Genomic DNA, 19249 nt, shown 5'->3' on the forward strand with positions numbered 1-19249 from the left:
GACACGTTTAACCTAAACAGACTGGTGAGGAAAGCAGGCTCTGTCGTTGGGTCCTCTCTGCAGGGGGTGGAGGAAGTAACCAGGGTGCGAACAGCGAGGAAGCTAGATTCCATCTTGGAGAACTCCTCCCACCCCCTCCATCTGGAGATCACCAGTTACTGGAGTAAGAGAGGAAAGACCGCTTTGCCTACCCAGGACGGAGATGTGAGAGACTAGGAAAATCTTTTGTACCGGCTGCCCTTAAGATGTACAACGAGACACATAACGGACGATTGAGAAGGACTTCCTTCATAACTTAGACTGACGGAACTATTGCTGTATTGACTTTGACCCCTAAGGACCTTCCAGGGAGAGTGCTCATGTGCGTCTTGCGGTGACATGCTTCCTAGTTTCTTCTTCTCTGAGCTGTTTTTTTTTTTTTTTTTTTTCGCACTGTTTTTTTGGGATTAGGTTGTGTTGGTAGTTTCTGAGTATTTTGCTTTGTTTAACAATGACAGTGAGATACGTGTTGCACTAACTAGCATTGACTGCTACGGTCTCTTTTTGTAAGACACTTTATGTATATGTACTTATATATTATTCGCCCCCTCTATTGATGCACCTTCTCTTTATTGGAACTGTACTGCTCTTTTTTTTCCTCTTATCTATCTTTTTCTTACTTCTCTGTAACTTTGTAAATAACTGTATACTGCTGTGCTACAACTGGACAACTGAATTTCCCCCTTGGGATAATAAAGGTATCTATCTATCTATCTATCTGTCTGTACAACGGCAATGTGGTGCATTCTCATCAGCTGCTAAACGTGAGTAAATAAACATGTCTTATTCTTATTGGAGGGCTGGTTAGGTAAGACATAATGCCTATATTAAAACTATTATATTAAGCCTAAAACGGTTCTGTTATGCCGCCGTGCATTAACCGTGTGAAATATCTCTTGTGAAAAGTCTCTATTGATATTACAGGTCGTTCTGACCCAGCAATTGGTTGAAATAGGCTCGCCAGGCAGTGCTGAAATGAGCAGATGCAATAGAAGATTTGAGAATGGATTAATGAATTGGAAATATCAGTTGTGCAGCTATTTTGCATGGTTTAGCTGATGATCGGGTCATCAAATTAATGGTTGAGAATGAGAACCACTGGTCGATCAAGGCTATTTCTGCCACCGCGCAGACCCGTTTTAAGGGTAACCGGTCACTTCGCCAAAAATCCAACTCTCCAAATTATCCACGCTCATTGGGCAGGCTTGTCAATGCTCCTGGATTCGCCAGGATGATTGGCAATTACATCTACTATGCTAAATATTTTCTGGGGGAGGACCCCCAGATGAGAAGTCATTATTAACAATTTTGCTGCCATTTGAAATATAGCTGTACTAAGCAGCTGCCAAATTGTCCTTACCTTTTAACGTGGGCACGTGCACGCATAGTGCATGATCTGTGCGCGACTCATGTAGTAGACCGGTAGACAAGATGACTGCTTTCGGGGAAAAAAAATCCATTGGAATAGACAAATCCGTTGCCAGGCAGTATCCTGCTGAATCCGCCAGTATTTACATAAGAAAACGTTGGAAACAGCCAGCTGTGCGCTATGGTAACACGTGGGCACGTTCGCGCACATAGCAGACGATATGTGCGCGGATCATATGCCAGGCGGGCACAAGAATCAAACAGCTATCAAATAAAAAAAACACGTGAAAAAACGGCAGCTGCGAATGGCTCTCAGACCGGATATGGAAACCTAGATCCGGTCTGGGATTTATGACATCAGAAATCTCCATGTATGGGCATTAAAGGTTTTATCTTTTTCTGGGAATGACCATATATGGACTTTTTATTTTGTTATCCTTTATTAATAATAATATTTATCCATATACATACAATATATGTTATGCCCATACATGGAGATGGGCATAAAAAACATAATTAATTAGTATTGCCAAGCAGGGCCTTGGTGAGATAGGGCCTTGGTTTGATGCCTGTGTATCTCCATATATGGGCCATTTATGGTACCCTAACATTCTCATTTTTGAGCGGTTCAAACCGCTCCTATATTTCACTTTCGGTTTATCTAGTTAAACTAGACCAGGTCAACCTGGTTGTGCCAGACCCCCTGTCTGTCATCATCATTTATGACATCATACCTTTTGTAGGCATGTCATCATCATGTCATCATCATATATACCCTTTATATAGAAAACCCGGACAGACCGACATTTGCTTATGTAGGCCTACCCATTTCATGGGTCTGGCAAACATATTAGCACTAGGGTTGGGACTCGTTAGGATTTTAACGATTCCGAGTCCTTAGCGATTCCCTCTTAACGATTCCGGTTCCTAACGGTTCTCTTAACGGTTCCAATATATATATTTTTTCATATTTTCTATCATCCATTATACAATTACATAATACACACAACGTAAACCATGGAAAATCAGCTTTATTAAATTACTGCACCCATTTCACTTGGCTTGAACACTGTTCGGTTAGGTAGTCTGGCTGTATGCATGAGTCCAACATGTTTTTTTTTTATGATTTTTTTTCCTAAATAAAACATGAACGATTGAGACCATTTAACAGTAGTTGTTTACATAAGCCTAATGGGCGTTCAAACAGTAGTTAGCAGTGATGTTAATAGGTTTTCAATGTAATGGGTCCCGGGTCCCAGAAAAGTTTTATGAGTCCTCAATAAAATGTGTTTGAGCGCTGTGAGCTTGTAGATCGGCTATTTTCAAAATGTTTGCCTATTTCTTATATTTATTTTACAATATGGCTTAGTTTGAACTTAGAACTAGGATTTCTAAATACACTAGGCTACAGATACCCATTTAATTATATTTATATCACTGGGACCCCAATTTAAAATGGAACAGGTCCATTTGGTTCCATTTATTCACTGAGTTACAGACCCATAAAGTTTCCAAAAGATTCCCTTTTACTTTGCTTATTAGCAATATAAAACGTTTTTATATTCAGCAAAATGTCAGTAATGGTATTGTCTGCCTCTCATTATTGTCAAGGAAGAAAGTACTGTATGTCGCTGCCTTGCCTTGCAAAAAAAAGCACCCTAACCAAAGGTTTCACTTCACATGTGTGCGGGGGACGAGGAGGGGGAGCCACCGTTGCACAGAAGTTACTTTCACTTTCAGCTTAGGACAAATGGCAGCTTTTAATCAATGCACAAGGATTTAAGGACAGACACCACGGTTTGATTTGATCATTGCTAGTGTTTTTCTTTTACCGCGATGCGGTGATGAGACCCGTTAAGAGAATCGGATCGGCAAAAATGATTGACCCGGTTCTGGACCCGCTATCATGGAACCGGGTCCTAAAAAGAACCGGTTTCGGGTCCCAACCCTAATTAGCACGGGACGATTCTTTCATTTTTCATCGATTGGCTAGTTGAGTAACTAAACATTAGAATCGACCAATCAGAAACCGTTCTACTCGTGACGACATGTGTTAGCCAAACAGAACAGACCAATCAAATGCTGTGTTGTTCATGCTAATTTAGATCTGTCTTGGCCATTAAACTTGCACTTGAGACCTGTTTAAAGTTCATGAAAGGTCCAGGCGTAATGGCCAGGTTGTTTCATATCCTGGACTTTTCCTAAACCCTCTGTCTGTTTTGTTTGAGCTTCTGGTCTGGACTGCATATTATTTTTCTCTTCTATTCACTCTTTGACTGCCACCAGGCTGTTAATGGCCAGGCTGTTTGTCTGACATCCTGTCTGTTCTCCCTCTGTCTCCCCCTTGCTTTATAACCCACAAGAAGCTCTATTTGGCTCTATCTGGTTTCAGACAGCGACAATTAGGAGTTTCTCCTGCATCTCGGCTACTCAAAATGGAGTTTCTGGTGACACATAAATGTGCACATGAATGTGCACGATAAATTGTTATTAGCCTTTGGTCTGGTCAAGGATACTAACAAACCTGGCTGGTATGTTGCGCATAATATACTCCCGACATAATCTGTTTCCAAGAGGCAACCCAGCACTTCTTGGCGTTGGCCGTCAGTCAAAGTTAGAGGGAAAAAGTCTGACCAACCGCATATCCTGGACCTTTCTGGCGCAAATCGACCCCCACCCAGGATTCAAGACAGCGACCACGCTACATTAAACCCTGTAGTCTATGGTTGCTGTTTCGAATCCTGGGAGGTGTTCATTTTGAGCCGATGTAAAGGTCAGGACACACGAAAACCTTATATAGTCTGAGCAGACCTCTAGACTGACATCATACACAACACAAAGAATATTGCCATGCATGCCTATCAACACTGATTCGCGCAGGCGCCCTTACAGGAATTAGCTTGCACCGCTCACTTCGCACGGGTGCGATTTTTTTACCTTGAATTTAAGACATCAGAAATCTCCATATATGGACATAATTTTCTTTTTTTTTTTTTTTCTCTCTCTGGGAATGACCATATATGGACTTTTATACCCTGAGAAATCTCATAGCTTGTCTGACTGTCAGTACAGGAAGTGATGTCACGTGACATCCTTTTTATGCCCATATATGAGTCATTCTGTACCACATCACTGTGACTCACTGACATCACACTGACATCACTTCCTGTACGTACAGACAGACAGACAGACAGACAGACAGACAGACAGACAGACAGACAGACAGACAGACAGACAGACAGACAGACAAGCTACAAGTTTCTTCAGGGTATAATGCGACCTTCGGTCGCAATAAAAGTCCATATATGGGTATTCCCAAATGATGCCCTGTTAGGGAACCACACTAACAGAATCCATACTGTATATGGCCAAGACAGATGGCCAAGACAGATGGTGAAGGTCGAGGTGGCTTTTCGTCCTTAGGTGTCTTACTGGTTTATTTCGACTAAAACTAAAACATTTCAGGTGACTAAAACATGACTAAAACAAAATGAGATTTTATTCAAAAAAGACCATGATGGGGGCGCCCGCTGGCCTACTGGTCCAGGCCATAGAGTTATAATAAGAATAGAGAGGACACCGGATATCCCCGCCCGTCCACTTGCATTGAGTTGCTCACCCAGCGCATGAAGCGTACTTCCGCGTTTGAAACGCCTCTGAAACGTGACGTAGTGGGGCTTCTATTATGCTTCTGTGACGCAGTTTGCGTCATAGTTTGTGTTCATGGACGCGCTGGGGCTCTAATTCATGAACGAGCTCTTCCGGTATGAACGCGCGTCAATACAAAGAAGCCTAGATGCGCGTTAGTGAGGTTCATGAATAGAAGCCCCAACTGCAGTACCTCAAACGGCCACCATGTCCATTTTGCTTCAAAGCTCCCCCTCAGTCCTGGGGGCTTGGTCCAGGCACATACCATATCGATACCTATGGCTGACCTGCCCATATATGGAGGCCGTCCGTCCATCTGTCACACAGGGATATGTCATCCAATGGGAAAACCCTTGAAATAATAAATCATAATGGGAAAAGGGTGATGTCATGAAATCAGGGTATAAATACTACCTTAAATGAATTATAGAGTTGACTGTAAGTTACAGAATTTCTACAGAATGGTTAGTAGGGGCGAAGTAGGTGCAAATCTCTAGCTTGACCAGTTGTGAAATCTTTACAGAGCTTACCGTGAGAGTCAGGGAGGCAGAGATATATAGAGACATAGAGGGTTAGAAAGAGATTGACAGAGAATATATTAGTCTTTCCAGCCTGCAAGAGACAAAGGAACGCCTTCCAATTCACAGAAGCGGTGTCCATGAACCAAGACACAGGTCCTGGTCTGTGTCCATACGCCTTCACGTCTCGGATCACCCTCCATGAAGACACGATGAGGAGCCACAACAACCTCTACAGTCAAATGATGAGCAGTGGAGAGCTCCCCTCATCTTCCTCCAGCTGTGTTGCCAGCCAGAAACAAGGAGACACAGACAAACCAAGATCTTGTGAGGACTTCAATGCAGCCAGGAGAAGTAGAGAGTGTGACAAGAGTTTCGCGACAAGAGTTTCGCTGCATCAGGTGAACTGAAGAGGCACCAGCGGATCCATACTGGAGAAAAGCCCTTTGTGTGTAAACAGTGTGACAAGAGTTTCAGTGAGTTAGGGACTCTGAAGAGACATCTGCGTATCCACGCTGGAGAAAAACCTTTCGTCTGTAAACAGTGTGACAAGCGTTTCAATCATTTAGGTCACCTGAAGACACACCAGCGTATCCACACTGGAGAAAAACCCTTTGTGTGTAAACAGTGTGACAAGAGTTTTGCTGTGTTAGGTACCCTGAAGATACACCAGCGTGTCCATACTGGAGAAAAACCCTTTGTATGTAAACACTGTGACAAGAGTTTCAGTGGGTTAGGTACCCTGAAGATACACCAGCGTGTCCATACTGGAGAAAAACCCTTTGTGTGTAAACAGTGTGACAAGAGTTTCAGTGAGTTATGCACTTTAAAGACACACCAGCGTAGCCACACTGGAGAAAAGCCGTTTGTGTGTAAACAGTGTGACAAGGGTTTCAGTGTGTTAGGATCTCTGAAGAGACATCAGCGTATTCACACTGGAGAAAAACCTTTCGTCTGTAAACAGTGTGACATGCGTTTCAATCATTTAGGTCACCTGAAGACACACCAGCGTATCCATACTGGAGAAAAGCCTTTTGTGTGTAAACAGTGTGACAAGAGTTTTGCTGTGTTAGGTAACCTGAAGATACATCAGCGTATCCATACAGGGGAAAAACCCTTTGTGTGTAAACAGTGTGACAAGATTTTCAGTGAGTTAGGTCACCTGAAGAGGCACCAGCGAGTCCACACTGGAGAAAAAGCCTTCCTCTGTAAACAGTGTGACAAGAGTTTCAGTCGGCTAGGTTCTCTCAAGAGTCACCAGCGTGTCCACAGTGGAGAAAAACCCTTCATCTGTAAACAGTGTGACAAGAGTTTCAGTGAGTTAAGTAACCTGAAAAGGCACCAGCGTGTCCACACCACATAAGAGCTTCAATCAGTTAGATATTCTGATGACAAACCCATCATCTCTACGCTTCACCACCGAGTTGTCCACCAGATGGCGCTGACCGCTCAGGCCATGCTTATAGCGGAATGAAAGACGATGATCAAGGCGGCTCACCCCATGCACAACAATTGAAAATTCCAAGTGTGTTTTCTATGACTATTCTGCAGCAAGCTAACTGTCATGTGAAGCTCAACCAATCCTGGAGCTAGCACCACTCCCCCATTGATTGCCTTTTCGCCTATTGATTCAAGGTAAAACCCCATTCACGAAAAAAGTGTATCTAGGAAAAATAAAGTTTCCCCAGGACTACTAACCAGTAAGACTCCCTAATCGGGAGATAAGCGACCGTCAGGTCGCAGCGTGATTTTAGCGCAAAATGTGTAGGAGCAGTGTCCAAAAATGTGTTTGAAAAAATCGGCCAGATGGTGGCGCTATATGGGACAGATCCATGTTGATGACATGAGTGTAGACATACTGTGTACCTATTTGCGTGATTTTAGGGCAAAATCTGTCGGAGCAGTGTTCAAAAATGTTTTTGAAAAAATCGGCCTGATGGTGGCGCTATATGGGACAGATCCATGTTGATGACATGAGTGTAGACATACTCTGTACCGATTTGCGTGATTTTAGGGCAAAATCTGTAGGAGCAGTGTCCAAAAATGTGTTTGAAAAAATGGGCCCTATGGTGGCGCTATATGGGACAGATTCATGTTGACGGCTCTCTTGGCGCCGCCGAGGCAGACCCGTGGGTACCGGCCCCGGCTCTCCCGGTCGCTCCTAGCCCGAGTTACGGCATTTTATGTGTGCTGCAGTGGCGGGGGTCCTCCACTAGGGGCATCCATGCTGGAGCACCAGGAGTCGGTGGTCCCCGGGAATTCCCCGTGAACAGCCCCATTTGGGTGGTCATTTGGTCATTTTTGCACTTTTTGGCGGCGGCGGAAGGTGGTCCCTGGGGGTCCCTGGAGCTCCGGGGGTCCCTGGTGGGGTGGAGGTTGTGGATTGGCAGGCAAGGAGTGTGTGTGCAAAGTTTGGCATGGATTGGGGCAACGGTGACGGAGATATGAGTTGTGGAAAAGTGTGACGTGACGTGACGGACAGACTGACGGACAGACTGACGGACAGACTGACAGACAGCCGGTGGAGGTTTTGGTAGTAACTGCGACCTGACGGTCGCAACCAGTAAGACTCCCTAATCGGGAGATAAGCAACCGTTAGGTCGCAGCGTGATTTTAGGGCAAAATGTGTAGGAGCAGTGTCCAAAAAATGTGTTTGAAAAAGTCGGCCTGAATCTGTAGGAGCAGTGTCCAAAAATGTGTTTGAAAAAATGGGCCTGATGGTGGCGCTATATGGGACAGATCTATGTTGATGACATGAGTGTAGACATACTGTGTACCGATTTGCGTGATTTTAGGGCAAAATCTGTAGGAGCAGTGTCCAAAAATGTGTTTGAAGAAATGGGCCTGATGGTGGCGCTATATGGGACAGATTCATGTCGACGGCTCTCTTGGCGCCGTGCGTGGGTACCGGCCCCGGTTCTCCCGGTCGCTCCTAGCCCGAGTTACGGCATTTTATGTGCGCTGCAGTGGCGGGGGTCCTCCACTAGGGGTGCGACCACTTTTGCATCCATTCTGGAGCACCAGGAGTCGGTGGTCCCTGGGAATTCCCTGTGAACAGCCCTGTTGGGGTGGTCATTGGTCATTTAAGCACTTTTTGGCGGCGGCGACAGGGGGTCCCTGGGGGTCCCTGGAGCTCCGGGGGTCCCGGGAGGGGTGGAGGTTGTGGATTGGCAGGCAAGGAGTGTCTGTGCAAAGTTTGGCATAGATTGGGGCAACGGTGGCGGAGATATAAGTTGGGGAAAAGTGTGACGTGACGGACAGACTGACGGACAGACTGACGGACAGACAGCCTGTCGAGGTTTTGGTAGTAACTGCGAGTGCGACCTGACGGTCGCAATAAAGGATACAATAAAATAAAAGTCCATATATGGGTATTCCCAGATGATGCCCTGTTAGGGGAACCACACTAACAGAATCCATACTGTATATGGCCAAGACAGATGGTGAAGGTCGAGGTCGCTACTGGTTTATTTCGACTAGAACTAAAACATTTCAGGTGACTAAAACACATGACTAAAACAAAATGAAATTTTATACAAAAAAGACCATGATGGGGCGCCCGCTGGCCTACTGGTCCAGGCATATACCATATTGATGCCTATGGCTGACTTGCCCATATATAGAGGTCTCCGTCCATCTGTCACACAGGGTGATGTCATCCAATGGTAAAACCCTTGAAATAATACAGTTACATCATAATAGGAAAAGGGTGATGTCATGAAATCAGGGTATAAATACTACCTTAAAATGAATTATAGAGTTGACTGTAAGTTACAGGATTTCTACAGAACGGTTAGAAGGGGCGAAGCGGGTGCAAATCTCTAGCTTGACCAATTGTGAAATCTTTACAGAGTGTACCGTGAGAGTCAGGGAGGCAGAGATATATAGAGACATAGAGGGTTAGGAAGAGATTGACAGAGAATATCTTTCCAGCCTGCAAGAGACAAAGGAACGCCTTCCAATTCACAGAAGCAGTGTCCATGAACCAAGACACAGGTCCTGGTCTGTGTCCATACGCCTTCACGTCTCGGATCACCCTCCATGAAAACACGACGAGGAGCCACAACAACCTCTACAGTCAAAATGATTAGAAACGGAGAGCTCCCCTCACCACCAAGATCTTGTGAGGACTTCAATGCAGCCAGGAGAAGTAAAGAATCATTTGATGACTTACACAGGAAAGAAAACCTCTTGTGCGATACGAGTTCCGAGGTGTCGACACAGTATGCCCACCCCAAAGAAAAACCTTTCCAGTGTAAAGAGTGTGACAAGAGTTTCGCTGCGTCAGGTGAACTGAAGAGACACAAACGTATCCATACTGGAGAAAAAACGTTTGTGTCTAAACAGTGTGACAAGGGTTTCAGTGAGTTAGGGACTCTGAAGAGACATCTGCGTATCCACGCTGGAGAAAAACCTTTCGTCTGTAAACAGTGTGACAAGGGTTTCAATCAGTTAGGTCACCTGAAGACACACCAACGTATCCACACTGGAGAAAAACCCTTTGTGTGTAAACAGTGTGACAAGAGTTTCGCTGTGTTAGGTAACCTGAAGATACACCAGCTTGTCCATACCGGTGAAAAACCCTTTGTGTGTAAACAGTGTGACAAGAGTTTCGCTGTGTTAGGTAACCTGAAGATACACCAGCTTGTCCATACCGGTGAAAAACCCTTTGTGTGTAAACAGTGTGACAAGTGTTTCGCTGTGTTATGTAACCTGAAGATACACCAGCGTGTCCATACCGGTGAAAAACCCTTTGTGTGTAAACACTGTGACAAGAGTTTCAGTGAGTTAGGTTACCTGAAGACACATCAGCGTGTCCATACTGGAGAAAAACCCTTCGTCTGTAAGCAGTGTTACAAGGGTTTCAGTCAGTTAGGTAACCTGAAGAATCATCAGCATGTCCATACTGGAGAAAAAAGGTTTGCGTGTAAACAGTGTGACAAGGGTTTCAGTGAGTTAGGGACTCTGAAGAGACATCTGCGTATCCACACTGGAGAAAAACCTTTCCTCTGTAAACAGTGTGACAAGGGTTTCAGTCGGTTAGGTTCTCTCAAGAGTCACCAGCGTGTCCACAGTGGAGAAAAACCCTTCATCTGTAAACAGTGTGACAAGAGTTTCAGTGAGTTAAGTAAACTGAAAAGGCACCAGCGTGTCCACACCACATAAGAGCTTCAATCAGTTAGATATTCTGATGACAAACCCATCATCTCTACCTTCACCACCGAGTTGTCCACCAGATGGCGCTGACCACTCAGGCCATGCTTATAGCAGAATGAAAGACGATGATCAAGGCGGCTCACCCCATGCACAACTCTTTGAATGCCAATATATATACATTTCAGTCTAACCAATTTGCCCATATCTCCATATACATGGATCTCCATATATGGGTATCAGGGATCTCCATATGGTTAACTGGTCCGATATTATATATTAACTTGAAAGATGCAATTGGAAATTACAAGTGTGGTTGCCGTGACTATTCTGCAGAAGGCTAACTGTCATGTGAAGCTCGACCAATCCTGGAGTTAGCACCACTCCTCCATTGATTGCCTATCGCCTATTGATTCAAAGTAAAAACCCATTCACAAAAAAAGTGTATCTAGAAAAAATAAAGTTTCCCCAGGACTAATAAAGGATAATAAAATAAAATAGAAGTCTATATACGGGTATTCCCAGATGATGCCCTGTTAGGGGAATCCATATATGGCCAAGACAGACGCTGAAGGGCGAGGTCGCTTTTCGTCATTAGGCGTCTTACTGGTTTATTTCGACTAAAACATTTCAGGTGACTAAAACACATGACTAAAACAAAATGAAAATGTATTAAAAAAAGACCATGATAGGGGTGCCCGCTGGCCTACTGGTCCAGGCGCATACCACTTAGGCATTGCCACATAGGCATGGATGCCTGGCGGTGTCGCCAGGTTCGATTCTCGACCTTTGCCGCATGTCACTCCCCATATCTCCCCCCATTTCCTGTCAGTCTACTGTCCTATCAATGAAGGAATTAAAGCCTAAAAAAAAATCTTAAACAAAAAAATCACACCCAATGTGAAGTGAGCGGTGGTCGTGCTTGCATAACGTCTTCAGACTAGGATTTGAGTCTAGGATGTACAGGGTATACTACACACACACGTTTTGCTATGGCAAAACGCTGAGGAAAAAGGCTACAGACATACGACATATGACATCACTAGACAAACATGATGCTACGTACACACATTTTACTATGGCAAAACGCTGAGGAAAAAGGCTACAGACACACGCACAGCCACTCTTAGGAGCGGTTTACCACCGCTCAAAAAAAGATACCATGATAAAAAGTTTGCTGTTACAATTAACACTGCCCTATTCTGGGTGTTTCCATCTTATCCCCTGTGCGGTGGTGGGTTTCCAGGTGTGTACCGCCACTACGAGGACGTGGGGAACATGGTGCAGGTGTTGGAGCTGGGGCTGTGGGGGGGCGGGGCCAGCGTGCTGCTGCTGCTGCCCTTCCACGTGGAGAGTCTGTCCAGGCTGGACCGGCTGCTCAGCCCGGAGCTCATCAGCACCTGGCTGGACCGGAGCACCCCGACGAGCACCGCCATCTCCATGCCCATCGCCAACATCACCTGCTCGCTCAGCTTGAAGGTACGCACACACGCAAGTTTGTATTAGGGATTGGACGATATGTTTCATATAGGGCTGGGACTTTAACCGATTAATTGCGATTAATTAATTACAGAAAATGAACGCGATTAAAAAAAATGAACGCATTTTAATCGCACTTAGTTTTTGCACCTCAGAACCTTCAGTTTCGGGCATACCGATCATAGCGATGCACCAACCAAGAAGAGACAACAAACGCAAAGGGAGATCTACAAGCTACGAGCCTGTAGATCGGCAATCTTTTGGCAAAGACATTTGATAGAGAGTGAAAAAAAGACTGTATCAAGTACGTATAATATAAGTAGAGCAGTGATGGCTGAGTGGTTAGTGTCCATACCTAGGACTCCGGAGGCCCCAGAGGTCGCAGGTACGATTCCCCGCTCCAGCTACCACTGCTCCCCTATCCCCCGCGCTCCTTGTGAGCAGCACAGGGTTCAGCTGGGTTAAGCTGAAGAAAAAAAGCAGCTGGGTTGGGCTGCGATATCTGAATTTCCCTCGCGGGATGAGTAGGTATTTCATCTACCAATTATAGAGGGTTTAAGTGGTACCGGATATGCAGCTCGGCAAATAAAAGGTGAATTGATCCCAGTGCATGAACGATATCACTATAAATTAAATCTCCATGATACGATTATCGTGAGTGTTTTTTTTTATCACAATAAACGATAATATCGCTTAACGTCCCATCCCTAGTTTGTATCACTGTACTTGTATGTCAGCATGTTGGCATTGTGAGTTTAGGAGCTACTTTTGTGAACCCGGACATGTTGAGCACCCCAAAGTTTTATGTTAGAAAGCATGTAGAAACTGACAAATGCTAACCCTATAAACCTAAAGCCTAACTCCAACCCCAACCCTTAAACCTTTTCCTAATTTTAAACCTAGCTCCTAAAAGAAAAAAACAGAAAAAAAATCTTGAACATTTTTGAGTAGCCAATTATTTTTTACCCCCTTTTCTCCCCAAATTCGTCATTATCGGAATGAATTCCTCCCCGCACACATTTCTGTGTTGTCAGACACTGCAGTTGTATCCCACTGACTCACCTGCCAGTTAGGAGTCCCCACTGGGAGGGCGTAGGGCATGGACTTTACCACTGCAACACTTTTTCTTTAATAAAATATCCATTTCTGTTGTGAGGACCAGGAAAACAATCAATGTCTTCAGCTTCTCAAATTCGATATACTTGTGGGGGCATTTGGCCTTCGCAAGCTCCAATCATGTCGTTTCAAGAAAGAGAAGAGAAGGAAAGAAACAGGGGAAATGGGTCATATACTGTATGTCTTATTTCCTAATACAATATGAGCAATGTCAAATATATATAATACATAAGGTTCATTTTTAATAAAATGAGAAATGCTTCTTGTGCAGGTATAGAAACAGTAGATACAATTATGAATGGCAGCAAATATATTGAAGAGAGATAGATTTACAGTACATTGTTAAGTATGCATGAGGATGAAATGACTTAAAATGGATATGGTAGGCTATAACGCTTACCTAACCCCAGACCAACCTCCATTAAATTTAATTCACCAAATATTACAGTACATAACCTCCATCTGTGATTCATGTCTCTGCCTGCATATGACACCACGCCAAAACCTCAACTGCTCATATGCGAATATGTTCATATGACCATATGTGAATATGAAAATAGCACATCTACAGCTAGATCTGTAGCTACATACGAGGCTTGGCGGTGAAGACTTGTCAAAAATCAAGAAGGTTTATTTATCTCTACTCAAGCAGCAAAAGGCAAGTGTGTGAGATCTGCAAATACTGCGCAACATCAGCAATAATAACAATAATTAACAACAATAAAACTAAGACTGTGGTCATCGCCTTGCTGGCTTGTGGTGGACATTTTTGTCAAATTTGTATTTATTTTGCCCACGGATATACAAAGTGAGTGGACAATCATATTGACCAGGTCTGTAACTCTGAGAGTGTTCAAATGGAACCGAATGGTTCCTTTTGAACATTCTCAGAGTTAAGTGGGTCCCAGCGAATAAAACATTTAAGAACCACTAGTGCTAGTGGACATCTAAAGAGCCATAGTGTCACAGTAAATCAGTGCCATACATATTCTGAGACTTGACATTCAGTAATTTGGTATTATGATCAAAATAAGTACATTATACTGGTGTGTGAAAAAAGAAAATCAATTGCCACGGCCAAGACCAAGTCTTTGCCACGGACACATCTGTACATGTAAGGACATATTTATGACCCCTGAACTAAGATAAGAAGAAGCCTGCAAGTTCTTCAGCGGTTCCCAACTTCTCCCCGAGGACCCTGGCCTGACTCCAGCAGAGCCTGGCAGAAGGCATGAAGCTCCGTCCATACTATCGTCGTTGTCGGGTGGAAACCTTGTATCTCCAAGTTTCAAATGTGTCCGTTCTTTCGCAAAGTAAAGCCCTGCTTCATCGTACAAGGCTGTCGCACAAAAGTAGTGAAAACAGCAGATCTACAAGCACTTGTCGATCGGCTTTTTTCGCTAGTTTAAATAATTTCTAAAATGATAAATGCAAAACTAACGTTTTTGGACATACAAGGTTTTCACCCGACAACGACGCTATAGACCCGGCCCCTCTTGAGTCATGGCCCCTCCGCTTCCACCTCAGCAGCCCCGGGCGCCAGGCGCTAGCCTTGGGTCCCCCCGGAAGGGGAGTGGTGGACCCTCAGGGACGCAGCTTGCTGCCACATGGCCACTTGTCCAGCAGGGATTGATCAGGGCTACGAGGGGAGGGAGGGAGGTTTGGCGAAGGTCACCTTTGAGCAGCCGTCTTCCTCCATGGCCGGCCCTGCCACCACCATGACTGGCGAGGGAGATGCAAGAGTATCTCTCTTAAAGGGGTAGTTCACACACACAAAAAAGAAAAAACGATCGGTTACTCACCCAATGGAGACTTGAATTCATGGATATGTTTTTGTCACATAAGCCAATAATTTAGTGGCCAGCAGTGGTTCCCTATGGAGACAGAAAGAGCCTGCTTTGTTCCCAATGGAGACATTGAAATTATTGGCTTAGGAATGCGAAAAACTAAAATAAAAATCCATAAATTCAAGTCTCCATGGGGTGAGTAATCAATAGAAAAAAAGGCATTTTGGGGATGAACTATCCCTTTAAGCCCGATTTTACACGTAGTCCTATGATGGTGTTAAACAACAAAAATAGGCGACCCATTGTGAGCTTGTAGATTGCCATCTTTGGCATGCAACACCATCATAAAATGGAACATAAATTAAGCATTTTCCGCCTCAGCTATCCAAATTTCTCTTTGCCTTTCTTGGTTCTTTTGCCTCCCTCTCTCTCTCTCTCTGTCTTTTCTCTCCATGCCTCCCCAACCTCTCCTCTGTCACCAGGCCCTTCTCTCTCTCTCTCTCTCTCTCTCTCTCTCTCTCTCTCTCTCTCTCTCTCACCCGTCTTCACCGTCTGCCCTTCCTCTCCCTTCGCTTCCCTCTTTTCACCTGTGACCTCCTCCTCCTCCTCTTCGCCCCCTCTGTCTCGACGCTGTCTTTGCTCTCTGAGACAACACCAGTATGTGGCGGTGCACGCGGTCACATGGGCGGGGACCCCCCACCCAGAGCAGACAGGGGTCTCCGTCGGCACGCCACTGGGTGGGTGCCTTGAAAAACCCAGACAGCCTGGCATCAGGTCTGAGGATGACCCTGGGCTGTTAGTAGCTCATTTCTAGCCTCGCCAGAGACTGCCGTTCCAGGCGTGACAAGGTCCTCCTGTGGCCTGCGTGGACCTGTGCTCTCGTCAGCCTCGGAGCCAGCAGGTCAGTGGCCCGGAGCGAGGAGAGAGGAGTAGGGATGGGACGATATGAACATTTTCATATCACGATTATTGTGACAAAAGAAATCACGATTTACAATATTATCGCGATAATCAAAAGCCATTATCCTGGGGCGGAACATTTGCCAAAAATAGCAGATCTACAAGCTCACAACGCGTCACGTTGTGACGCATTGTAAGCTTGTAAATCGGCTATTTAGAGAGTGAAAAAAAAAAACGGTATCAAGTACGTATATTATAAGTACCTTTTACCAATTATAGAGGGTTTAAGTTGTACCGGATATGCAGCTCGGCAAATAAAAGGTGAAATGATCCCAGTGCATGACGGAGGACGATATCACGATAAATTAAATCTCCACGATACGTGGGTTGTAAGGGTTACTTTTAAAAAGGAATCCCCTACAGTTACAAGTTACTTTCAAAGACAATGTAGTCAGTAACGTAATCTGATTATCACAATTTAAAAAGTAACTACTAGTTACTTTCAGTTACTTTTGGGTTACTTTTTCGCAAAACTCTTTTTAATTAAGTAAAACAAGTTTTACCATTGATAACTAGACAAGAATATTGAGCCTATGAAATTAGGAAAAGGACAACAGAATTTTACTTAAGCGAAGTGGCAGTACTTTACGCTGATTGTAATGTAATCCAACATCCAACCCCCATCATTCAGATCCGTTACTGTAATCCAGATTACACATTTTAAAATGTAACCTGAGACTTTACAAGTTACCTGTTTTTTTGTATCTGATTACATAATCCTGTTACATGTAATCCGTTACTTAACAACCCTGCGTATCGTCCCATCCCTAGAGAGGAGGCCCCATCGGGCTCAGCTCTGTGGTGGATGAAGCTAGCATGCATTAGGGATGGGACGATAAGCCATATTATCGTTTATCGTGATAAAAAACACGTATCGTGGAGATTTACCTTTTATTTGCCGAGCTGCATATCCAGTACCATTTAAGCCCTCTATTGGTAAATCGTACTTTACACAACAGCTGCCATCTATTAAATGCATTCAATTTACCAGCGCGCATGCGTGTGCGTTGTGCTCGCTAACATGGGCGTGCGTGAGGGGCGCACATGATATCTTTGCATGGTCCGGTAAAATTCAAAGCGGGCAGCGATCGCGTCGCTCCTTTCCCTCATTATCCTCTTCCATTTTACCTGCATTGTCAATGGGGGTGAAACATGGCCGATCTAAACAGAGCCGTGTGCACGTGATCCAAACCAGGAAATGAATTAGAGCGACCCGCTAAGCCTTATGGGTAATGTAGTGTTTTTGCTCACCTAACCTTATTTATTATTATTTTACCTGGTAAACATGCAATCAATCAAAGCCAGAGATAAGACGTCTGGGGACGTCTTTCCTTTGATCTTGGCATTTATTATACGTACTTGATACAGTCTTTTTTTCACTCGCTACCAAATCTCTTTGCCAAAAAATAGCCGATCTGCAAGCTCACAGTGAGCTTGTAGATCTGCGCATTTTTGCTAAATGTTCCGCCCCAGGATAATGTTGGGGATATTTTGATTATTGCGATAATATCGTAAATCGCGATTTCTTTGGTCACAATCATCGTGATATGACATTTTCATATCGTCCCATCTCTAGCATGCATGATTGGGGGTTCTTGAGGTTCCCAGAGGCAGTGTCTGGGCTGTCGTTACCCCCCGGCTCCACCGGGCGCGTCGAGCGTCGCGTCAACGTCAACGCTGGGAACGCTCCCGTGTTAATCAATGAAGGGTGCTCCACTGCCGACGGTAACGTCAACGTCGGACGCTCCGGTGATGGCGTCCAAACTCGAAAATCGCCCCGGTTCAATTTTTTGACGGCGTCCACAACGTCCAGTCATGTATAAAATATGAATAAATGCATTGTAGGCTATATTTAAATGTAGGCTATACTGTACGTGCATTTCTGCTGTTGGATATCCATTCACAAGGGTGACTAGATGACACCCTTATGTAATTACAGCGGCCTACTTTGATAAAATTATGTACAACAGGCTATAATCATGACAAAACAAAGTGGTCAGTGGTGCATTGCTGCTCTCTGCTGAACATAGTGTACGCTATACGTTCACATTCAGGTCACAAATAGTTGTATTCCTGTTTGAAAGTGATTTTCATGTTGTTTTGGAAATGGGCTATATTGGCCATAGAATGAATACCTCACAGTCACAGCCGCTGCGCTGCGGTGGAGCCGGTCGGACGTCAATGTGCCGTCCGACCGACTGCGTCAATGACGCTGTCAAGACGCAGAGCAACGCGGCGCCGCCAGTGGAGCCCTGGGGTTAGGGATGATGGAGCCTCCTCAGAGACACTGGCCATGCTATGGTGCCTATTGTAGCAACATTAGTATTGGCAATTGTGCACCTGATGTTTTAACCACGTTAAACCTGGCATCCCTTATTTTGAACATAGAATTATAGTGAAAACATGTTTAATTATTAAAAACATTGTAATGCACACACTGGGGTTTGGTACAGTAAGTACAATATCACAGAAGTTATAAAGTTGCTGAGCGCTTAAAGGTGTGTTCAACAAAGATATAACATGTATCTCCGTTACAATACCGCAACGTGAATTCTTGAACTCTTCAATACAATAAATAACAACGTAATCTTTTTTTCTTTTTTTGAGCGGTGCTAACCGCTCCTACATCTGGCTTTGTCTGTCTGTATGTCTTTCTTTCTTTATACTTTATTTATTCAGGGGAGCCCATTGAGAGCAAGCTCTCTTTTTCGAGGACACCCTGATCACAGCATATGACACAATACAAGCAATGATAATACAATAGGCAATCAAATCATGGTACACTGTTACAAATGCAAAAAACAAAATATATATATATTAAGTGAAGCAAGAACAGACACTGTGTAGTGTGCCTTCCAGAAGCACTTTGAATGTCTCTATTGAGGCCAGCCGAACCAATTTCAGCGAATCCTGAAGTTTGTCCCATTTATGTGGAGCATAAAACATGAAGGCAGTCTTTCCTTTCTCACTGTTCATAGGGGGGCAGGTAAATCGAATATGTGCCTGTGACTTTTGGCTCTAAGAGCGAGGATAGGTACACAGGTAGCTTACCGCACAAGGCCTTGTAAATATATAAAATACAGTGTTTCTCTCTTCGAACTGTGAGAGATGACCAACCCACTTTTTCATATAACAAACAATGATGGGTAAGATAACCATCGCCAGTGATAAACCGCAGGG

General features: G+C 44.4%; 1 protein-coding gene across 1 annotated transcript in view; it reads left to right on the plus strand.

Annotated features, from left to right (window-relative positions):
- Nucleotides 1–19249, plus strand: part of serpinh2 (serine (or cysteine) peptidase inhibitor, clade H, member 2) — a gene marked incomplete at both ends in the record, with an annotated part of 153035 nt that overhangs the window by 108824 nt on the left and 24962 nt on the right. Inside the window, one exon of the mRNA XM_080741499.1 lies at nucleotides 11974–12206. Coding sequence (XP_080597625.1) covers nucleotides 11974–12206 — 233 coding nt within the window. The remainder of the gene's footprint in view (nucleotides 1–11973; nucleotides 12207–19249) is intronic.

Source organism: Nannobrachium achirus (genome assembly GCF_963921795.1).
Source record: "Nannobrachium achirus genome assembly, chromosome: 14".
NCBI lineage: Eukaryota > Metazoa > Chordata > Actinopteri > Myctophiformes > Myctophidae > Nannobrachium > Nannobrachium achirus.